Below are 25,624 nucleotides of genomic sequence, written 5' to 3' on the forward strand. Positions count from 1 at the left end.
GCACATCCTATTTTATAGTACGAAACCCACAAAATCTAAAAAAGAAAAACATGGAATCTATTTCCCATTGGTGTTCAATGATGTAATGTGTCTGGAGAAAGTGTCAAAGGTGTGCATAAGGTTGACATCACCAAGGCCCTAAAGAGCCATGTAAAAGAGGGCCACAAGGTAAAGTAAACAAAGCGAAACACTATATCACCAACAAGGAATCTCTGATACAGTCAGTTAGTCAGTATTGATTAAACACATTTTTAAAATTTCACTCTTGGCTAGTTTAATCCCATATCACCATTATCAGAAGAGGATCCTGGCTACATAAATACCCACAGTTCTGAGGACAGAGTTCACTGTCTGGTCAGTGTCATATCAGCTGATAAAATGGCTGTCTTGATTGGTGTCATCCAGAAGATGAGGAACATCAGAGTAGGAGCCGCTGATATGGGTAAGAGTGCAAATTTTAGTGTCAGACCTGTGTTCAAATACTATTTAGGGTATTTCAAAAGTCATTTGGAAGTCAGTATTTTGATATATTTTATTTGAAAGTACAAGTAGTTGAATATTGGAATATACAGTATTTGGAAATGCACTTGGAAAGTATTTGCATGTATTTGAAAAAATACAAATACACTTATATACTCCCATGCATTGCCAGGTCGCAATTGTAAATGAGAACTTCTCAACTTGCCTACCTGGTTAAATAAAGGTTAAATAAAAAAAAAATTGGAACCCGGTCTGGTTGGTATTTGAAATAATCTATTTGGAAATAAGTATTTGAAAATACTTTCAAAGTATAAGGTAAGGGTAAGTGTATGGGTAAAGGTTAGGGTTAGGGTAAGGATGTCCCAAGGAATCCTGGATAGCACTGACTAAAATGGTGCGTTGGGATGCTATCGAAAACTTTAACATTTGAAACAAGCATGGGAACAAGCATTAGTTGTTACACCTCTATAATTACAGACTGCAATTACCACCAGTTACATGTTGTTATTACAGTGTAACTATGAATTATCACAATTCATTACAATACTTGTAAAGATTTACACTATAATAAGTCCTTATTACAGCAATCACACTGTAAGAATGACCCTTAAAATTAAGTGTTACGCAATCATTTGAAAAAACGTTCAAATACTTCCAATAGAAGTATTTGATTTGGGCCACATTATTTGAAAATACACAGAAAATATGTATTTACATAGAAAATGATAAAATACACATATATTTCAACCCAGGTCAGAAAATTACTGTACATTGCTATTATTTTGATGGCTACACAAACTAATAGTATTATAGGTGTACTATGTCTTTGAGTAGGAGCGTCATCGCATTGCCCGGAGAGAAAAAGGACTGCTGGATTAAATCAGTTTGCTCTGGCAGGGATTCCCCAAATGGTTATTCTCACCAGAGTGAATGACGCCTGTCCATTGGTGAAGAAAGACCTGAAAAACATTTATCTGAGCAAGTACTCCCCTTACTAATAGTGAGCGAGCAACTTTCAAACAATGATCCCCACTCATCAAGGAAATTATGAGGAGCACTACAAAGTTTTAGGATATTTTTCAATTAAAGTAAAGGACAGTAATGTTAAGAGTACAGTAGGAAAACCAGAAAATAGTCTATAATATATTAATGTGTCATGAAAGGAGTGTGGCTATTTGGGCTGGCAAAGCGCTTTTATGGGATCTGATAAGTATGAGTTTTTCACTCCCCTTGTAAAGGCAGTCAATGTTGTTCTCCTCCTCAAACGAGGAGGAGCATGGATAGGACCAAGATGCGGATTGAGGGAAATAAGCCATCTTTTAATGAAAACAGCAAAACAATACACTACAAAACTACAAAACAACAAATGAGACTAACCTTCAACTGTCCTGTGAGGACACAGGAACAAACACCCACAAAACACCAGTGAAACCCTGGCTGCCTTTGTATGACTCTCAATTAGAGACAAACAATACACACCTGTCTCTAATTGAGAATCATACCAGGCCGAACACAAAACCCCACATAGAAATACAAACATAGACAAACCCACCCAACTCACGCCCTGACCAACTAAAATGAATACAAAACAAAGGAAAACAGGTCAGGAACGTGACAGAACCCCCCCCTTAAGGTGCGAACTCCGGGCGCACCAGCACAAAGTCTAGGGGAGGGTCTGGGTGGGCGTCTGTCCACGGTGGCGGCTCTGGCGGTGGACGAGGTCCCCACCCCACCATAATCAATCCCCGCTTCTTTATCCCCCTCCCAATGACCACCCTCCCACTAACCCCACCTAAATGAAGGGGCAGCACCGGGACAAGGGGCAGCACCGGGACAAGGGGCAGCACCGGGACAAGGGGCAGCACCGGGACAAGGGGCAGCACCGGGACAAGGGGCAGCACCGGGACAAGGGGCAGCACCGGGACAAGGGGCAGCACCGGGACAAGGGGCAGCACCGGGACAAGGGGCAGCACCGGGACAAGGGGCAACACCGGGATAAGGGGCGGCAGGTCCTGGCTGAGGGACTCCGGCAGGTCCTGGCTGAGGGACTCCGGCAGGTCCGGGCTGAGTGGCAGCTCCGGACTGTAGGGCAGCTCCGGACTGTAGGGCAGCTCCGGACTGTAGGGCAGCTCCGGACTGTAGGGCAGCTCCGGACTGGCGGACGTCTCTGGCAGCTCCTGACTGGCGGGCGTCTCTGGCGGCTCCTGACTGGCGGGCGTCTCTGGCGGCTCCTGACTGGCGGGCGTCTCTGGCGGCTCCTGACTGGCGGGCGTCTCTGGCGGCTCCTGACTGGCGGGCGTCTCTGGCGGCTCCTGACTGGCGGGCGTCTCTGGCGGCTCCTGACTGGCGGGCGTCTCTGGCGGCTCCTGACTGACGGACGGCTCTAGCGGCTCCTGACTGACGGACGGCTCTACTGGCTCGGGACAGACGGGCGGCTCTAATGGCTCGTGGCAGACGGATGACTCAGATGGCGCTGGGCAGACAGATGGCTCAGACGGCGCTGGGCAGACAGATGGCTCAGACGGCGCTGGGCAGACAGATGGCTCAGACGGCGCTGGGCAGACAGATGGCTCAGACGGCGCTGGGCAGACAGATGGCTCAGACGGCGCTGGGCAGACAGATGGCTCAGATGGCGCTGGGCAGACAGATGGCTCAGACGGCGCTGGGCAGACAGATGGCTCAGACGGCGCTGGGCAGACAGATGGCTCAGACGGCGCTGGGCAGACAGATGGCTCAGACGGCGCTGGGCAGACAGATGGCTCAGACGGCGCTGGTAGACAGATTGCTCAGACGGCGCTGGGCAGACAGATGGCTCAGACGGCGCTGGGCAGACAGATGGCTCAGACGGAGCTGGGCAGACAGATGGCTCAGACGGAGCTGGGCAGACGGGCCGTTCAGGCACCGCTGGGCAGACGGCAGACTCTGGCCGGCTGAGACGCACTATAGGCCTGGTGCGTGGTACCGGAACTGGAGGTACCGGGCTGAGGGCACGCACCTCAGGGCGAGTGCGGGGAACAGGAACAGGGCACACTGGACTCTCGTGGCGCACTCTAGGCCTGGTGCGTGGTACCGGAACTGGAGGTACCGGGCTGAGGGCACGCACCTCAGGGCGAGTGCGGGGAGAAGGAACAGTGCGTCCAGGGCTCTGGAGACGCACAGGAGGCTTGGTGCGTGGTGCCGGAACTGGAGGCACTGGGCTGGAGACACGCACCATAGGGAGAGTACGTGGAAGAGTAACAGGGCTCTGGAGATGCACTGGAAGCCTGGTGCGTGGTGTAGGCACTGGTGGTACTGAGCTGGGGTGGGAAGGTGGCGCCGGATATACCGGACCGTGAAGGAGGACACGTGCTCTTGAGCACCGAGCCTCCCCAACCTTACCAGGTTGAATGGACCCCGTAGCCCTGCCAGTGCGGCGAGGTGGAATAGCCCGCACTGGGCTATGCAGGCGAACCGGGGACACCACCTGTAAGGCTGGTGCCATGTACACCGGCCCGAGGAGACGTACTGGAGACCAGATACGTTGGGCCGGCTTCATGGCACTCGGCTCGATGCCCAACCTAGCCCTCCCAGTGCGGCAAGGTGGAATAGCCCGCACTGGGCTAAGCACGCGTACTGGGGACACCGTGCGCTTCACCGCATAACACGGTGTCTGACCAGTACGACGCCCTCTCACTCCACGGCAAGCCCGGGGAGTTGGCTCAGGTATCCTACCCGGCTTCGCCACACTCCCCTTTAGCCCCCCCCCAAGAAATTCTTGGGTGAGCCTCTCGGGCTTCCAGCCTCTCATACGTGCTGCCTCCTCAATCCACCGCTCCTGGGCTGTGGCTGCCTTCTTCACCTCCCGAGAGCGGCGATTCTCTCCAACCCTTCCCCAGGGTCCCTTTCCGTCCATTGAAAATTTGCTCCCAACTCCATTCCTCTTCTCTCCATTGCTTTAGTTCTTTCTCTCTCTCCTCAATCCGCTTGGTCCTGTTGTGGTGGGTGTTTCTGTAAAGGCAGTCAATGTTGTTCTCCTCCTCAAACGAGGAGGAGCATGGATAGGACCAAGATGCGGATTGAGGGAAATAAGCCATCTTTTAATGAAAACAGCAAAACAATACACTACAAAACTACAAAACAACAAATGAGACTAACCTTCAACTGTCCTGTGAGGACACAGGAACAAACACCCACAAAACACCAGTGAAACCCTGGCTGCCTTTGTATGACTCTCAATTAGAGACAAACAATACACACCTGTCTCTAATTGAGAATCATACCAGGCCGAACACAAAACCCCACATAGAAATACAAACATAGACAAACCCACCCAACTCACGCCCTGACCAACTAAAATGAATACAAAACAAAGGAAAACAGGTCAGGAACGTGACACCCCTGGTTGGTCTCGGCAAGAAATTCTGAGTAAAAATGTATCTGACACCAAGACAAGACCGAGACACTCCTAGGCCGGACTTGAGTAGGCTACTACAACACTGAAGCAACTGAGGGATGCATACATTATCCAGAGTCGCTAGCTTATACTAGCCTACACTGAATCATAATACAAGCGAGTCTGTCATACAGCCACATAAAACCCCACAGAATAGTGTAGGCTACTTCTTCCTGTCTTATTATAGCTTTCCTTTCAGTGTTTGCTTATAACTGACAACCATGATCCCTCTAGAGCAGGGGTGTCAAAGTCAAATGGACGGAGGGCCAAATAAAAAATTTAGCTACAAGCCGAGGGCCGGACTGTTCGAATGTTCATTGAAATTTTTTTAAATGACGCATATAGTCTAGTGAACCTAATTGAACCTACTGAAAACCTAACAAATATATTCCAATATGATCAGATAAATAAAGCAATATTTTCTTATGGCTCTGTCAGTAATCTTTAATTTTCAACAGACACAAAAGACAAATTTCCTTTATATAAAAATCCCCATAACATGAACATTAAATGAAAGAAACCGGTATTCAAGGCACCATCAGTAGCCTATATTTTCTATTTTAGCAAAAGTGGGCTAAATTTACTTCAAAGAAAAAAACAATAATAGCAATTTTCTATCATCCACTCAACTGAAATATTTTTAAAATATAATTGGATTGAAATACAATAAAATAAAGTGCAAAAATCTATTAATCAAAAACAACACTTTGTTTAAGGAGAAGTAACATGCAGTGAAAACAAATATTAAACTTTAACTTTTAAACTTGAACTGAGTAAAAACTCTAAATATGTGATTGCACAGTAATGTTCACTTGTTTGAGGTTGAGGGTGATACTTGGTGGTGTCCCATCTTTTCCACAAGTTCATCAATGTTCGGGGTAAGGCTCTGAGCTGAGGAAATCCTCAGAATTGAGTGGAGGTGTTCAGCAGTAAGTCGACTTCTGTGTGAGATGTTTTGTTCAGGTTCATCAAAGAAAACAGTTGTTCACACAGGTATGTGCTGCCAAACATAGACAACGTTTGAGCAGCCTGGATGCGCAGCTGGGGCATTGTGTCGGGGAGGAAACGGGCGAACTCCGCAGCACCCACTGCCGCATATTTTGCCCTCAGTGCATCATTGCATTGGAGGTCAATCAACTCCATTTGGAGGTTTGGTGGTGAGCTTTCCACGTCAACAGCAAATGGGTTACCGAGCAGTTCCAACCTGCTTTTTTGTGCTTCAAAGTCAGCAAATCGGCGTCGAAAGTCAGCGGCAAGCATACCTATTTTATCAGCCAACTGTGCGCTCGGGAACGCACTGGTAGAGAGCTTCTCTTTCATGGTCTGGCAGCTGGGAAAGTGGCTCAAATTTTCTTTCCGCATCTGCGTCTCCCACAGAGTCAGTTTGGTTTTAAATGCCTTCACTGTACTGTACATATCAGAGATGACATGATCCCGACCCTGCAGCTGCAAGTTCATTGCATTCAGATGACTCGTAATGTCACACAGAAAAGCCATTTCACACAGAAACATTTCGTCTCGGAGTTGTGTTGTGTCTTTCCCTTTGCTGTCCAAGAACAGACAAATCTCCTCACGAAGCTCGAAACATCTTTGAAGCACCTTTCCCTGGCTTAGCCATCGCACCTCTGTGTGATAAGGCAAATCACCATGCTCCGTTTCTAACTCCGTCAGAAATGCCTTGAACTGGCGGTGATTCAAACCTTTGGCTCTGATAAAGTTAACTGTGCGCGTGATGATGCTCATTACATGCTCCATTTTCAAGGCTTTACCGCACAACGCTTCCTGGTGTATGATACAATGATAAGCTGTCAGCTCACCTGTCGCGTTTTCCTCTTGCATCTTTTCCCGTATCTTCGCCACCAGTCCGCTCCTGTGTCCACACATCGCAGGTCCTCCGTCGGTTGTCAAACCCACGAGTTTTTCCCAAGGCAGCTCCATCTCATTTACACATCTTGACACCTCTTCATACAAATCATGCCCCGTAGTTGTGCCATGCATAGGACGTAAAGCCAAAAACTCCTCTGTCACGCTTAGGCTGGAGTCCACTCCGCGGATGAAAATTGACAACTGGGCAATGTCAGAAATGTCGGTGCTCTCATCCACAGCCAAGGAATATGCAATGAAATCTTTTCCCTTTTTCACAAGCTGCTCTTTTAGATTGATGGACAACTGGTCTACTCTCTCGGCAATGGTGTTTCTGCTCAGACTCACATTTAAAAAGAGTTGCCTTTTTTCTGGGCAAACTTCGTCACAAACTTTAATCATGCAGTTTTTGATGAAATCCCCCTCCGTAAATGGCCGGGCTGATTTAGCGATCTCTTCTGCCAAAATAAAACTGGCCTTGACAGCAGCCTGGCCTTGTGATTTGGCTTTTTTGAACAGAGCCTGTCGAGATTTGAGGCCTCGTTTTAATTCCTCTGCCTTTTGTAGCCTTTGTTCCATGTCCATATTCTTGTTTTTGTCCGCGTGTTTCGTTTCATAATGTCGTCTCAGATTATACTCTTTCAGTACCGCCACACTTTCTCCACACAGAAGACACACAGGTTTTCCAGCTACCTCCGTGAACATATACTCCGACTCCCACCTTGTTTGAAACCCCCGGTTCTCCGTGTCCACCTTCCGTTTTGCCATTTTTGATGGGTATCTGAAAGTTAATTTTACTGTGATGCTGACGACTGCTGTGCCAATAAATATTGAAATGAAGCAGCCTACTGCTCGGTGCGTCACCGTTGCATTGTGGGAAATGTAGTATTGGTGCGTGTAAAAGATCTGCGGGCTGCCGGCTTGCTGCGGTCTGCGGGCCGGTTCTAATAATAAATCAAGATCATCCCAGGGGCCGTAAAAAACAGTTCTCGCGGGCCGGATGTGGCCCGCGGGCCTTGACTCTGACATATGTGCTCTAGAGTAGAACAATTTTGCCACATGTTTTTTCTGTTGGTTTGTTTTAGTCTTTTGTTTAGGTCTTTGGGTTTGTGAGATAGTGGGTTACAAATACAATGTATAATTTATTGAAGAAATATATTATTTATTGCATATATTATTTTTATATTTTATTTATTTATTATTTAGCTACTTTATTGAGGAAAACTTTACTTACCATGACTGATAGCTATCTTAAGATCAATGCACTAACTGTAAATCGCTCTGGATAAGAGCATCTTCTAAATAACTAAAATGTAATCGTTATTAGAGCAGGATCTTAAAGTATTTGAGGACAATGGAATTTAAATAAAGATGCCTTTATTAACAGTATACTGTCGTATTACTATGGTATTACTATAATGTGTTTGACTATATCATATGAGTAGCCCTAGGCTTAACATTGTAGGCTACAAATATTCGGTAAAACTACATTGTCCACGTTAAAATATGACGTCACCACGTGATACTCAGCTGGGCTGCATTCAGGAAGTTTTTACGTTCTGGAACGTTCAATTGAACGGAAACGGTGCTGAACGACCAGTTGAATAACGTGGAGGTTGTGGGTTGGGGAAACTGATGTATAATAATAACGGTTGCGGGAACGCTGTCAGCATGGCCACTGCCCTTTAAATATGTCACTCGTTGCTTCAAGTCACACCTCACCACACCTACCAAACGGGAGCAAACGTACCTCAGTCTGTTCAAGAACGTACGAAAACGTTTTTGAAAACGTGTCGTTCAGTACAAACAGTTCTGCAACGTAGCAAACGTTCAAGTGAACTGAACGCACCTCTGTGAGAGAACGGAACCGGAGGAAAAAAGTATCCACGTATATCGAACGCTTCCAGTGAGGGACAATTACACGGATATTGCCATTTCAATTCAAGCTTTTAAAGGGAATACACATTCGATTTTCTTAAAGAAAATAACGGAATTCATAGTGGCGGGGTAAGTGTAAATCCTATTCACAGGACCCATTTGTTCAAGGAAGGGAAGAAAATGGAGTTGGAAGACGGAGTAGTGTACCAGGACGACCCGGGGACATCGGCTATGATGTCGGAGCGGGTATCGGGCCTGGCCAACTCCATCTACCGCGAGTTCGAGAAACTGATAGGAAAATATGACGAAGATGTGGTGAAAGAACTGATGCCGCTCGTCGTGGCTGTGCTGGAGAACCTGGATTCGGTGTTCGCGGAAAACCAGGAACATGAAGTGGAACTAGAACTGTTAAAGGAGGACAACGAACAGCTCATCACGCAGTATGAACGGGAGAAAGCGCTGAGGAAACACGCAGAGGAGGTGAGTCCGGGCAGCGAACGACGGAGAGAGGGAGTGAGATGGAGGACATTGACAGCGGATTTTAAACGCTGCCTCTCGCTGCAAGGCCACGCAAGCCAGCCAAAGCATCCCTACCGATGTCTATGTGTAGTGTAGAACATGCACGTGGTGCAACGTTGTCAACAAGGGATACCCACGAGGCTAATAATCTTATATTGTGCAAGGAGAGCCACGTTCGTAATATCTGCGCCCCAGTTAGATGAGTAACTGTGTGATTAGTTTAGCATCATGCTAACAGTAGCCTACCCATCCATGGTGGATTGATTCACAGTAGCCTCAATTTCATCATCCTGCATAAACACACACAGAATGCCCGCGACCTAGATGTTTTTCTCCAAGTTTATAGGTGCGCTTTTGATGTTGCCATGAGAGGACGTAGCCCACAGTTACATTCAACCATCCATCCTTTTTTGTCAGACTGTTTGCCTGCTTGGCTATTGTAGTTTACAGAAACAGCTGTCAGCCTCCTATCACTTTGCATGTAAATATCTTTAGTATATTGTTTCTTCTCCAAAGATTGACAGAGACACTGGGAGAACAGTCTTCCTGTCGCGGTAAATCCAGTCATGTCATCAGAAACATCCCACCTGTGTTCTGCTCTCATAGCCATTTGCCCCTGTCTAGACCAATAATGTGTAGTAACTCTGGGTGACTGACAGGGGGTGCTGTATTTAAGCCACCTAGCAGTCATCTTGGTACTTATCAATTGTAAAAAAAAAACATTTTGGAAGCTATAGAAATGCATTTATCAATGTCTACATTTGTTTTTGCCACGCCTATTATAGTACAGACACTTTAATGCAGACTTTAAGTAAGTCAGGTGAGAGGCAGCTTCACCGCTGCGCCCTCCTCTGACTGACCATCAGATGCAGACCATCAGTCCCAGTAAATACATGCAAATGATTATGCTCAGTGCCTTGCAAGTAATACCAACAAATGTTCTATTACCAGTGTCATCATATACCTAAAATGTTTTAATATAATTTCAAAATTGTCTGAGAAGAACAACTTTGGCTGGGCAATTCAAGCATGTATAGCCAACATGCAGTGATGATGTATTGGGCCTATAGTCTACTGCACAAACCTCATTGCTACAGAACTGTTTTTAATTGGTTAATGTTGCATAGGTTTAGGTTTAAAACAAAATCTGAGCGGTAGATCCCGGATTGCATTTAGACTCCAAGTGATCTTGCATCAGTAAAGGTTGGTGACCACTGCTCTAAACTAAAGCATCAGTAATCAGACAAGAGTATAGACAAATACAGCCAGGCTATTATACAGCGTCCATAAGTGGGCAGCACTTACCTATTGTAGTCTAGGAAAAAACCTTAACTGTTTATGAATGAGTAGTTACACACTTACATTTATGAGAAGGGTGAATCAGGACTCATGTTATAGAGACAAACATTCCTAATCGAGCAAGGTACATTGGACACACACACACACAGAAGATGCTGTATTCTACCTCAGAAGCAGCAGGTTTAGTGACTCGGCAGTTTATCATGACTGCTCATCGGATGGAGAGAGGAGGAGAGGATGAGGTGAGAAAGGACAGAACAGAATTAAGAGGGCAGGACAAGCGAGTGGAGAAGAGGAGGGGAGATCAAACAGAACTGGGTTTTACTGGTACTTGCAGTATGAAGGGCTTTCATGCTATATCTGCAATCACACCTTTCTCACTGTATCATCCTGAATGAGTTGTTACTTGAGTAATCATGACATTGCTACTCAAATATGTAAAAATATAAAATAATCCGGAGTGTATAATACTGTGAGAATAAAGTTCCTTCTGTCAGTTCCATCCGTCAGTCTGCATCGTTTCAACTGCTTTGGATATGCATCTGGGCGGCAGGAAGCCTAGTGGTTAGATGCAGGTAGCATAGTGGATAGAGTCAAGTAGCCTAGTGGTTAGAGCGTTGGGCCTGTAACTGAAAGATCAAATCCCTGCCCCTGAACAACACAGTTAAAACCTGTTGAGGATGGGGGCGCTGTTGAGACTATTTATGCTAATTGGGTAATTTTTGAAACGGCTTCCCACAAAATCCTTGATCGTACAATATGCATATTATTATTATTATTGGATAGAAAACAGTCTATAGTTTCTATAGGAGTTGAAATTTTGTCTCTAAGTGGAACAGAGCCCATTCTACAGCAATTTCCCTGACATGGAGTCAGATTTCAGAAATGTTGGCCACTGTTCTGAAGTCAGTTAAAAGGGCACTGTTATTGCTATGACTATACGGACACTTCTTACGTCTTCCCCTGGATGCCTTTACGTGATGACGATTCCAATGGGGTCGATTGCGCGTTCACAGGCACTACAAATGAAAAAACCCTGTAGCTAGCAAGTCTTTTCTTGGTGCGTAACGCGCGTGGAGGACACCGAACCGCTCCTGTTCCAAGCGTTAGTTTAGCCTGTTATATTTCTCCGGTCATCTTTTCACTCGTTATAGGAGTTAAAAACATCATAAGGTAGTTAATTTAAAGCGTTTTATAGCAATTTATATCCGTTTAGTGCGATTTTGGGACATTTATTTTTTAAACGATGTGAATAGCTGGGCACGCTTTTCAGTTCATCCCGAACGCAGTTGGCATTTCCACATGGCAAGAGGACAGCTTTCCACCAAAAGACGATTACTCCCAAGAAAGGATCCTTTGCCCAAGATACTGATGGAAGAACAGCTCAAAGTAGGACATTTTTATTATGATAAATCGTGTTTCTGTCGAAACATTTTAGTGGCTTAGGACGCCATGTTTTTTGACGTAGCTTCGCTTGGCGCAAACTGTATTGAAAAGTAAGGATAAATTAAAAAATGTAATTCCGCAATTGTATTAAGAATTAAATTGTCTATCAATCCCTGTCCACCCTATATTTTTTAGTCACGTTTATGAGTATTTATGTATAAGAGTAGATCACTGTCTAAGTGGCGCAAGGACATTTTCTGACCAGCTGAGCTACATTTCACATTGTCTAACCATGATTTTGGTGGCTAAATATAAACGTTTTCGATCAAACTCTATATGGATTGTGTAATATGATGTTACAGGAGTGTCATCTGAAGAATTCTGAGAAGGTTAGTGAAAAAATTAATATATTTTTGGCGATGTTGACGTTATCGCTCACTTTGGCTAGAATCAATGCTGGGCTGCTATGTGCTATGTGCTATGCTAATATAACGATTTATTGTGTTTTCGCTGTAAGACACTTAGAAAATCTGAAATATTGTCTGTATTCACAGGATCTGTGTCTTTCGATTCGTGTATGCTGTGTATTTTTACGAAATGTTTGATGATTAGTAAGTAGGTAAACACGTTGCTCTAAGTAGTTTTTCTATTCCATTTGTGACGGTGGGTGCAATTGTAACCTATGCCATCTACCTGAAATATGCACTTTTTTCTAACAAAACCTATCCCATACCATAAATATGTTATCTGATGAGTTTTTTTCTTGGTTAGAGGCTATAAATATCTTAGTTTAGCCGAATTGGTGATGGCTACTGGTGTTGGTGGACAAATAAAAGATGGTGGATTATGCTAATGTGTTTTTAGGTAATAGATGTACATCTTTACATATTGTGTCTTCCCTGTAAAACATTTTAAAAATCGGACATGTTGACTGGATTCACAAGATCTGTGTCTTTCATTAGCTGTATTGGACTTTAATGTGTGAAAGTTAAATATTTAAAAAAAATATTTTTTTTGAATTTCGCGGCACTGGTTTTTCAGTGGGGGGGGGGGGGTGTGCCGCTAGCGGCACGCTGATCCTAGACAGGTTTTAACCCACTGTTCCTAGGCTGTCATTGTAAGTAAGAATTTGTTCTTAACTTCTTTGGGCTGACAGCGCTTTCACTGGCTGATATGACAACAGCCAGTGAAAGTGCAGGGCGTCAAATTCAAAACAACAGAAATCTCATAATTAAAATTCCTCAGACATACAAGTATCTTATACCATTTTAAAGGTACTCTTGTTGTTAATCCCCACCACAGTGTCCGATTTCAAAAACAATTTACAGCGAAAGCACCACAAACGATTATGTTAGGTCACCGCCAAGTCACAGAAAAAGACAGCCATTTTTCCAGCCAAAGAGAGGAGTCACAAAAATAAAAAATAGAGATAAAATGAATCACTAACCTTTGATGATCTTCATCAGATGACACTCATAGGACTTCATGTTACACAATACATGTATTTTTTGTTTGATAAAGTTCATATTTATATCCAAAAATCTGAGTTTACATTGGCGCGTTATATTCAGTAGTTCCAAAACATCGGGTGATTTTGCAGAGAGCCACATCAATTTACAGAAATACTCATCATAAATGTTGATGAAAATACAAGTATTATACATGGAACTTTAGATGAACTTTTCCTTAATGCAACCGCTGTGTTAGATTTCAAAAAAGCTTTCCCGAAAAAGCACACCATGCAATAATCTGAGTAGAGCGCTAAGACAAGACAACAAGCCAAACAGATATCCACCATCTTTTGTAGTCAACATAAATAGCATTATAAATATTCACTTACCTTTGATGATCTTCATCAGAATGCACTCCCAGGAATCCCAGTTCCACAATAAATGTTTGATTTGTTCGATAAAGTTCATCATTTATGTCTAAATACCTCCTTGTTGTTCGCCAAGTAATCCAAATCCATGACGCGCGAGCAAACAAAGCAGACGAAAAGTCAAAATTTTTCGTCACAGCCCGTAGAAACTTGTCAAACGATGTATAGAATCAATCTTTAGGATGTTTTTAACATAAATCTTCAATTATGTTCCAACCGGACAATTCCATTGTCTGTAGAAGAGCAATGGAACTCAAGCTAACTCTCACGTGAACGCGCGTTTTCAGGTCTTGGCACTCTGCCAGACACCTGGCTCAAAGAGCTCTCATTCCCCCCTCCTTTATAGTAGAGGCATCAAACAAGTTTCTAAAGACTGTTGACATCTAGTGGAAGCCGTAGGAAGTGCAAAAGGACCAATATCCCACTGTAAGTTCAATAGGGACTGAGTTGAAAATCGACCAACCTCAGATTTCCCACTTCCTGGTTGGATTTTTTCCCAGGTTTTTGCTGCCATTTGAGTTCTATTATACTCACAAACATCATTCAAACTTCAGAGTCTTTTCTATCCAATACTACTAATATAATGCATATATTAGCATCTGGGACTGAGTAGGAGGCAGTTACTCTGGGCACCTTTTTCATCCAAGCTACTCAATACTGCCCCCAGCCATAAGAAGTTTTAACTGACTTGCCTTGTTAAATAAAGGTTAAATAAAAAAAATTGTGTCTTAAGCTCCTCCCTCTAGTAAATATAACATATTAAGCTCCTCTAGTAAAGGTAAAGAAATAGAAGAGGAACTTAGCATCTGTCCAGGCCCATACACAGTCATGACCCTACCTCAGTGGGCAGAACGATCACCATAGAGCTAAAGGTTGCCTTACCCCTACAGCAGACCTAGGATCAGCTCATCCTACCACAATTTTTACCTCAGGCATTTGGGGTCAAAATAACAAAACTGAGCTTTGATCAGTGGTTACAGACAACTTCATCCAAGACTCCGAGACTGGGACTACAGAGAGACAGACGGTCTGAATCACATCCAATTCTCCTTCACTAAGACTCAGGGCCAGGCAGCAATAGGTCCACCAAACACACACACATGGACACAAACCAGACTGGGCTGTGCAGTTCGGCTTCACTTGCTGCACTGCCCAGTCTGGTTTGACCTATTTCTGTGTGTGTTTTGGTTTGTGTCCATGTGTGTGTGTGTGTTTGGTGGACCTTTTGCTGCCTGGCCCTGGCCCTGAGTCTTAGTGAAGGAGAATTGGATGTGATTCAGACCGTCTGTCTCTCTGTAAATTGCAATGCCTATTTCTACATTTAGGCCCCTCCGCTCTGTCCAGGCTGTGACACAGAGACAGTGAGACACACACACACGCACGCACGCACGCACGCACGCACGCACGCACGCACACACACACACACACACACACACACACACACACACACACACACACACACACACACACACACACACACACACACACATTCTTCCAGCCCGCCTTGGGTTTCTTAATCCCAGGAAGCCCTGTGTTCCCCAGAAAAGATGCAGATGAGGAGGAGGGGGGGTGGGGACCGAGGTTTTCGTATTGTAGGCTGTGTGGGTTATGATTTCCAGGTCATGTGATCCTTTATGATGGCCAGGGCTCAATGAGATGGAGAGACTTCCCTGTGCCTTGGCTACTATTACGTACTCTTGGACCTGGTGTTGCACCATAAACCTTCCCCATTTTACTCAATATTGACCTACTCTGTTTCCAAGGGAATGGTTTGTCAAACTCGGATTTTATCCAGGAGAAAATAAAGAGCAACATCTGTTCCCATACACAGTCATGGCCCTACCTCAGTAGGTCATGATTCTATGGTGATCGTAATGTCGTATAGGCCACTCTGAAATATAAAAAGGAAAACGCCACATTGCTGCTCATGTTCCTAAGTGATGTTATTATAACAATGTTTCCACCCTTAGGTCTTCATCAGGCAAAAGTACCTGGATGTGCGTGTGTTCTTCAGCTTTTATAGGCCACTCTGCCACGTATTGATTCTGTTGTCGTTATTTAACAGATCGCTCAAATCGAAAACACGAACCTGGAAAAATTAAAAACGGTGTTTGGGTATGTGCATCTTCTCACCACTATGAGGAGTAAAGTCTCCATGATATAGTCGTTTATTACGCAGTTCCCTTTGTACAAATGATTGATACACTGTTTGACTGTTTATAGAAATGTGAGTGAGCGTAAGTAAGTTTCACTCCAGTTCGACATTCATCCCTAAGGTGTGGTTATAAACTGACACTTTACAGACATGTGGCAAGTAATACTTCATCCGTAACCGATGTTATGAATCTACATGGATGCAAACAATGGCCGCTCCCTCAGAGGTGGCACCACCGGTTCAAAAGTGGTGTGGCAAAATTAGTCTGTGTCTCTTCTGGGGCCTGGAGTTTTTCATGATCATGACCTGGTCAGGTAAAACTCTGGGTCCTATTCGTAGGCTATGTCAAAATATTCTTATTATACACAGCTTCCCTTTTCATCTGTGCTATGACTATAGGCCTGTGGTTTTAATTGTCTGGTCATGTGAATTGAAAACAATCTTGACCTAAAATGGCTCAAACTATCTGTAAGGGAGTGTGTAACTGGCGGCAGGGAAGTCAGGCGCAGGAGAGCAAAACTGGGTAACAACGGAGCAGTTTAATTCATAAAACCCCCCGGAAACCAGAACAACACAAATGGGTACAAAACCCGTCGCGCACCAGAGAAAACGTGCACATGCACTTACAATTAACATTTCCGCACAAAGACATGGGGGGAACAGAGGGTTAAATACATAACATGTAATGAGGGAAATTAGACCAGGTGTTTGGGAAGACAAGACAAAACAAAAGGAAAATTAAAGTGGATCGATGATGGCTTAAAGCCCGGCGACGCCGAAGTCGTGACACTATCACAAACCTTGTTGTTATTCATTCTGAATATAATATCAAAAGAGCCAGAGACAACAACTTCAGTGGACAACCTAGTCTGTAGTTTAGTGAACTACTAAAGCAGGGCGGAGCGTTATGCAAAGTATGGTTACAATGACCTTAAATATTATTTACACTCTACAAACACACAATGTTAGGCAGTGTACTTTGAAAAATAAATACAGAAAGGTTTCAATGTAGAAAGTTAAACTTTTATGACATCTGATTAAAGATGCTCTTCTGCAATTAATTCTGTAAGCTTTATGTAAGGCAGGGTTACATTTAACACTATACACAGTAGACTTTGTAACAGTTTTTTTATGTGTAAGTTATAAAACCACTAACCTTGTGTTGTTGTCTAACAATGTTGTTATTATCATTGCTGGCCAGCCTAGTGAAGCAAAGACACAGCCAAGGCTTGTTCATCAGAGTAGTGACTGACTCATCTACAATTCATCTTGCATCATATGCAACTAGGCCTACTCATTATTATTTGTAAATTAGTCAGTCACCATTTACCTACAATGCATCACATATAAACCCAGCAAAAAAAGAATCTTCCCTTTTTCAGGACCCTGTCTTTCAAAGATAATTCATAAAAATCTAAATAACTTTACAGATCTTCATTGTAAAGGGTTTAACACTGTTTCCCACCTGTGGAATGTTCGTTAAGACTCTAACAGCTTACGGATGGTAGGCAATTAAGGTCACAGTTATGAAAACTTAGGACATTACAGAGGCCTTTCTACTGACTCTGAAAAACACCAAAAGAAAGATGCCCAGGGTCCCTGCTCATCTGCGTGAATGTGCTTTAAGCATTCTGCAAGGAGGCATAAGAACTGCCGATGTGGCCAGGGCAATAAATTGCAATGTCTGTACTGTGAGATGCCTAAGACAGCGCTACAGGGAGACAGGACGGACAGCTGATCGTCCTCGCAGTGGCAGACCACGTGTAACAACACCTGCACAGGATCGGTACATCCGGACATCACACCTGCGGGACAGGTACAGGATGGCAACAACAACTCCCCGAGTTACATCAGGAACGCACAATCCCTCCATCAGTGCTCAGACTGTCCGCAATAGGCGGAGAGAGACTGGACTGAGGGCTTGTAGGCCTGTTGTAAGGCAGGTCCTCACCAGACATCACAGGCAACAACGTCACCTATGGGCACAAACCCACCATCGCTGGACCAGACAGGACTGGCAAAAAGTGCTCTTCACTGACGAGTCACTGTTTTGTCTAACCAGGGGTGATGGTTGGATTCGCATTTATCGTTGAAGAAATGAGCGTTACACCGAGGCCTGTACTCTGGAGCGGGATCAATTTGGAGGTAGAGGGTCCGTCATGGTCTGGGGCGGTGTGTCACAGCATCATCGGACTGAGCTTGTTGTCATTGCAGGCAATCTCAACGCTGTGCGTTACAGGAAAGACATCCTCCTCCCTCATGTGGTACCCTTCCTGCAGGCTCATCCGGACATGACCCTCCAGCATGACAATGCCACCAGCCATACTGCTCGTTCTGTGCATGATTTCCTGCAAGACAGGAATGTCAGTGTTCTGCCATGGCCAACTAAGAGCCCGGATCTCAATCCCACTGAGCACGTCTGGGACCTGTTAGATCGGAGGGTGAGGACTTGGGCCATTCCCCCCAGAAATGTCCGGGAACTTGCAGGTGCCTTGGTGGAAGAGTGGGGTAACATCTCACAGCAAGAACTGGCAAATCTGGTGCAGCCCATGAGGAGGAGATGCACTGCAGTATTTAATGCAGCTGGTGGCCACACCAGATACTGACTGTCACTTTTGATTTTGACCCCCCCTTTGTTCAGGGACACATTATTCAATTTCTGTTAGTCACATGTCTGTGGAACTTGTTCAGTTTAGTCTCAGTTGTTGAGTCTTGTTATGTTCATACAAATATTTACACATGTTAAGTTTGTTGAAAATGAACACAGTTGACAGTGAGAGGACGTTTCTTTTTTTTGCTGAGTTGAGATGTTCTCGACCATGGACAGTGAAAACATATTTCACTCTTCAAGACTCTGCTTGCCTAGACTCACTACACTGCTTCCAACAACACCTTGTTGGGACATGAGACGGTCAATGAAACACCAACATTTCAGATGACACAAACTGACACTGGTAGTACTCCAAAACAAATTATGCAATTTTAACCATCGGTTCAAGAAGTATCTCTGGGTAGGCCAAGGGGCCTTGTTCAGAAGAGCAACATTAGATAACTAAAGTGCTGCAGTGGAGATGATGACAGGGCAGTCCGTGTCCCAAATGGCATCCTATTCCCTATATAGTACACTACTTTTGACCAGAGCCCTAAGGGCCCATTTGGCGCACTACATAGGGAATAAGTTGCCATTTGGGATGCAAACTAACTGTTGAACTGCATTGCCAGCAGCATACCACCCTGCATACCACTGCTGGCTTGCTTCTGAAGCTAAGCAGGGTTGGTCCTGGTCAGTGGTGTTGGAGGGCCAGTAGGAGGCACTCTTTCGTCTGGTCTAAAAAATATCCCAATGCCCCAGGGCAGTGATTGGGGACACTGCCCTGTGCCGTCTTTCGGATGGGACGTTAAATGGGTGTCCTGACTCTCTGAGGTCATTAAAGACCCCATGGCACTTATCGTAAGAGTAGGGGTGTTAACCCCGGTGTCCTGGCTAAATTCCCAATCTGGCCCTCAAACCATCATGGTCACCTAATAATCCCCAGTTTACAATTGGCTCATTCATCCCCCTCCTCTCCCCTGTAACTATTCCCCAGGTCGTTGCTGCAAATGAGAACGTGTTCTCAGTCAACTTACCTGGTAAAATAACGGTAAAATAAATAAATAAATAAAATAAAATTAACCAGAGTCCCGATGAGGGGTGTTATGAATCATGGGGATATGGAATGTTCCATGCTGTGATTCCTCATATGCATCATCTCCTCTCTCCTTTCCTCTTTATTGTGTCCATCCTTCCCAGCATAGGTTGGTTCCCTGGTGCTCACTGTAGGAACTGATTGCCTGTCAAATCCATATATTCAATTATTAAATCAACTACTTTCAACATTTTAATTGAAAATAATATACCCCTTTTCATGAAGTAGATTTTATTGAATGTTACTCATTCTGTTGCACTCTATTCTAACCAAACCTGCATTACCAGTTCATATCAGTAGGTGTCACTATGCGCTAGCTAATGTGTGGTCATATTGTCTGTAGACTGCTTTGTGGTGGAATTTGTAGGTTTTTTACTTTTAAGACAGGGAAATTTGCAACACAAACCTTTGTGAATAATCACCAGCTGTGCAAATAAAATAATATGCCAATGAAGATTACTGGACTAACAAACTGTCTGACTAACCTTTCCAGGAACTTCCGTATCCATTGTCCTGGGTAGCAGCAGCAGATCGTTTCATCGTCTTTATCCTGTGCCAAACACATTTATTCAGTGAGTCTAAATCATAATGTTAGCTGCTGGCTGCATGATTGCATCAACCTAGCTAGCAATGTTAGGCTACTCTAAAGCTAACGTTAGTCATTTTGTTAGCTAGCTAGCTAGCTATAGATTGGATCATTCTAGATCGTTTTAGATGACTAAACTGCTTTTATTAACTGCTTTTATTCACACATGCCTTGTTTTCCATGAAAATGTGTGTTCACTCTTATGAGGAGGTTTTCCACTAGATAACACGACCACAAAGTCAGATTGCTCCAGGATTCCACACTGGAGAGGAGCGTGAGCGAAGAAATAAACCAAAAATAAACCAAGTGCAGAGTCAAAAAACGATGTGCTGGTGCAACCAAAAAGAGTTGCTGAGAGGCTCTGATTAGGCTCTGTAGGCTGTAGCTAGGAGACCACTGTGACTGACTAGTGAATCCACCTGTCACAGCGAGCGTGGGGGTTACCATGTGAAATCCCAGGGACAGGGTGTTATTCACTAAAACATGTAAACGGGCTGAAATTGGGTGAGGTACTATTTCAACTTGTCCAATAAGAAATGCCTGCTTTCTTTTCTGTTGCAAAATGTTTTCCTATGACGTGAACTATTGAATTTGTCTGGTAAACGTGTTAAATACCGCTGCATTCACACCAGATTGAAGTACTGGGGCAAAGGCTGTCTTGCCACACGTTTTCCAGCACCTCTGCGCTCCCTGGATTGTTCTTCTAGGGGAGAGGAGCACAGAAGGCCTGGATGATACAGTATGGTGGCCAGATGATTAGCTGCGGCCTTTCTTGCCGTGTTGAACATTACAGGTAGAAATGTACTGTAAAGAATGTCATGGCTTTGTTTAATGATGAAAAAATAGAATTATCTGATGTACTGTAGGTAGCTCTAATTTCAATGCATCTATAAATGTGAAAACAGAAAAGAAGAAAGGAGAGGACTGAAGAGCAGGCTAGAGTAAAGGATTACAGCTGGCAGGATGTGGAAACACACACACACACACACACACTGGCTTTCTGTCCAGGACACACTTCTCTGACACACCAGGAGGATGTGGGAGGGGAGGGGACCTGCATTTCTGGGTGAACAGAAGACTTCCAGATCCTCTCTATCCTGTGGGAGTGTAACGTAGTAGTAGACATCCCTGCTTCTTAGAGTGTAGTCTAGACTATGTTGTGGCAGTAGATACACATGTACCCCTCTGCATAACGTACAGGGGGTCCTGTATTTGGTCAAATAATAATTCTGCTTTCTATATTCGCAGTGTCTCTTTTAAACTGTATTACGCAATGTGTGGTGTGTGTGTGTGGTCTGAGAGAGTGGTGTGTGTGTGTGTGTATATATGTTACTGACGAGAGAGAGTTACTGAGAGTCCTCTGTGTGTCTCTGAGCAGAAGTTCATGGAGTTTGAGGACAGTCAGGAGCAGGAGAAGAAGGACCTTCAGAACCATGTGGGCAGAATGGAGTCCCACTCCCGCCAGCTGGAACTCAAGATCAAGAACTACGCAGACCAAAGTAAGTTTACACACACACACACACACACACACACACACACACACACACACACACACACACACACACACACACACACACACACACACACACACACACACACACACACACACACACACACACACACACACACACACACACACACACACACACACACACACACACAGGCTGAATCCCAAATCAACCCCTTACCCTCCACTTGCACGTTCACACGCACCTCCGCCATTTGCACAAGTGTCCCAAAGCCGAGTGAGTGAAAACTATCGAGGGTGTGTAGGGGCTTATTAGCCCCTCCGGTAGGCACTTCGACTGAGCCTGCAACACTGCCTGCTCCATAGCAAAGTTCAATCCCATAAAGCACTGCGTTATTTTTGAGTTTGCCCAATTTCACACAAAAGAATGGAGAGACGTACCTTATGCATTTGTTTATGTCTAATGTCGAGACTTGACACATGTAAAAGATGAAATACCTCCCAAATTAAATGTTTAACTGTTGCTGAGGTTTAGATTTTGTAAAATGATAGGGTGGATTTGTTCATTTGAAATTCATGCTTGTTTTATTATTTAAAAGTGGAACATGAATTGCATCATTCAAGTCAGGAGTGTGACCTGACGATGATGGGTTTATTGATCCGCTCGCCACTCTCTGGAAGTCACCCTCAGAGTTTCGTCAGCAACACGTGACAACGGAGTGATTTGGTAGGGGCGAGGAGGTGGTTTGGGATTCACCATCTCACTCCTCTTTCTCCTCTCTCCCTCTCACACTGAATCCACACATACATTACCCACCCACCCACACACCTACATACATGCATTTCACATCATTGGTATGCCTACCATTTTGCACACAGCAGTCCATATATAGCATCTCCATGGAGCCCAGTGCAAATGTATTTCCACACACACACACACACACACACACACACACACACACACACACACACACACACACACACACACACACACACACACACACACACACACACACACACACACACACACACACACACATTCATTCACACTCTTTTTGGGTAACAGTAATGGGATTACTGTTACTCCCATCCTCTTTAAGTGGCAGCCAGGCACCACATCCTTTAGGGAACACAAGCATCCACAGTCTGATGTGATAGCTCAAACCTCTGTTAGCAATGATGTATTGAGGAGGAGAGAACCACAGCTTCATAAACTGACATACTGCTGTTGTTCTTCAGTCTTAGGAAAATGCCAATCTGACTGACAGTTCCTGCTTCAGCCATTTCCTTTATTGTTGTCATGCTAAACAATTTCTAAAGCAGAAACAGACTGGCAATCCAGGACTGGGAAATGCAGATTGTAACGGCACACGCCCTGTGTGTATAAACAGTCACGAGTCCCATCCGTGTAGTTAACCATCTGTAGAGCACGCTGCCCTGGCTGCTGCCACTCCCAGTCTGTGGTGAATAATTCATGGGTCATTATGCTGTTCCAGACAGGCGTTCTCCAATCAGGGCAGAGTCCACAGCTACTCTGTGTAGAGTAGCCCACAAGCTACTCTGTGTAGAGTAGCCCACAAGCTACTCTGTGTAGAGTAGCCCACAAGCTACTCTGTGGATAGTCTTGAACAGCAGGCATCTTCTCTTACTTGCCCTCCTACTTCAATTGGGAAGCTTGTATGAAAGGAGAAGATGAGTGGACTTTCAGATCCGTGGTTACTTTGCAGGACAATGCTACACTAGACTGCTGTTTAGACATGGTGTGTATCTGCAGCAGGGTTGTGGTCAATTCCAGTCAATTCTGGAAGTACACTGAAATTCCAATTATTTTCAATGCTTTTCAGTTATGAAAATTTGATTTTGGTTTACTTTCTGAATTGCCTGGAATTAAAATGGAATTGACCCCAACCCTGATCTACAGACACAACTCTTGGTTTCTTTGACAATGGCGTTCATTGTCTTTTGTCAAAAGAAACAGAATATTGCGTAGATGCAGTTCTTCCTCTCACCCAGTCCACCCAACAGAGTGAGCCAACGTTCTAAACACACTAACTCGGTCTACATCATACCCACTCTCGCCACTCCTCAGAGGAGGACCGCATAGCTGTCCTGCGGATGCCTGTAGGGCAGGCAGAGAGAAAGGCCCCTCCCATAGCTGTCCTGCGGATGCCTGTAGGGCAGGCAGAGAGAAAGGCCCCTCCCATAGCTGTCCTGCGGATGCCTGTAGGGCAGGCAGAGAGAAAGGCCCCTCCCATAGCTGTCCTGCGGATGCCTGTAGGGCAGGCAGAGAGAAAGGCCCCTCCCATAGCTGTCCTGCGGATGCCTGTAGGGCAGGCAGAGAGAAAGGCCCCTCCCATAGCTGTCCTGCGGATGCCTGTAGGGCAGGCAGAGAGAAAGGCCCCTCCCATAGCTGGCCACAGTCACTGTGGTTCGTATGAATGGCTGGGAAGTATTTCCACCACAATGTGCATGTTAATGTAATACACTGCACTGATTCTTAAAAAACGTGATGAATCAATCCATCCATATGTGGTGACGGTTAGGCACCAGGCTAGACATGTACAGTATACATGGTATATGGGTGCAGTTGTATAGCACATACAGTATATGGCTCTGGCTAATTAGCCCTAAAACAGGGAGACCTACCTACCGACCGACCGACCTACCTACCTACCTACCTACCTACCTACCTACCTACCTACCTACCTACCTGCCTACCTGCCTGCCTACCTGCCTGCCTGCCTGCCTGCCTGAGTCATCCGGAATCCGGAGTCAGGACAACCTGTCCTCCTCTATGTGATGTGGAGTAGGGAGATGGGGATGCGGCCCTTATCATGTAATCTACAGTCAGATAGAATGAATTCATTGGTCCCTGCCATGCTGGTCAAAGGGAATTCATTCACCAAAGAGGATCTGATCATACTGTAATGAAGACCATTGAATAACGACACGCTGCACCCACTACTGGACTGCACTGCCAGTCCCATGACATCATCATAAATGGCCCACCACCACAGCCTTGTGTGACATGCGTTCCTAGTGCCAGTAGGCTACATCATGGAAATGGTACTGTTGACCTTGTTGTAGTGGTGCCATGTTCCCATGTTATATCATTCTCCCAGTACACAATTATCTGACTTTACAGATTATTCTAGGGTTATCCCTGTACCAGAACATCACCACGAAAACCTCATAGCCGCTTCAACTCTGTTTCATCTAGACACAGAGTGGAGATGCTCTGTTTGATCTAGACACAGAGTGGAGATGCTCTGTTTGATCTAGACACAGAGTGGAGATGCTCTGTTTGATCTAGACACAGTGGAGATGCTCTGTTTGATCTAGACACAGAGTGGAGATGCTCTGTTTCATCTAGACACAGAGTGGAGATGCTCTGTTTGATCTAGACACAGAGTGGAGATGCTCTGTTTGATCTAGACACAGAGTGGAGATGCTTTGTTTCATCTAGACACAGAGTGGAGATGCTCTGTTTCATCTAGACACAGAGTGGAGATGCTCTGTTTGATCTAGACACAGAGTGGAGATGCTCTGTTTCATCTAGACACAGAGTGGAGATGCTCTGTTTGATCTAGACACAGAGTGGAGATGCTCTGTTTGATCTAGACACAGAGTGGAGATGCTCTGTTTAATCTAGACACAGAGTGGAGATGCTTTGTTTCATCTAGACACAGAGTGGAGATGCTCTGTTTCATCTAGACACAGAGTGGAGATGCTCTGTTTCATCTAGACACAGAGTGGAGATGCTCTGTTTGATCTAGACACAGAGTGGAGATGCTCTGTTTGATCTAGACACAGAGTGGAGATGCTCTGTTTGATCTAGACACAGAGTGGAGATGCTCTGTTTCATCTAGACACAGAGCGGAGATGCTCTGTTTGATCTAGACACAGAGTGGAGATGCTCTGTTTCATCTAGACACAGAGTGGAGATGCTCTGTTTGATCTAGACACAGAGTGGAGATGCTCTGTTTCATCTAG

General features: G+C 44.8%; 1 protein-coding gene across 1 annotated transcript in view; it reads left to right on the top strand.

Annotated features, from left to right (window-relative positions):
• Positions 1–8,601: 8,601 nt before the first annotated feature.
• Positions 8,602–25,624, top strand: part of spag9a (sperm associated antigen 9a) — a gene marked incomplete in the record, with an annotated part of 52,215 nt that continues 35,192 nt past the window's right edge. Inside the window, 2 exon segments of the mRNA XM_055884241.1 lie at positions 8,602–9,133; positions 21,542–21,662. Coding sequence (XP_055740216.1) covers positions 8,834–9,133; positions 21,542–21,662 — 421 coding nt within the window.

Source organism: Salvelinus fontinalis, chromosome 2, assembly GCF_029448725.1.
Source record: "Salvelinus fontinalis isolate EN_2023a chromosome 2, ASM2944872v1, whole genome shotgun sequence".
Classification (NCBI taxonomy): Eukaryota; Metazoa; Chordata; class Actinopteri; order Salmoniformes; family Salmonidae; genus Salvelinus; species Salvelinus fontinalis.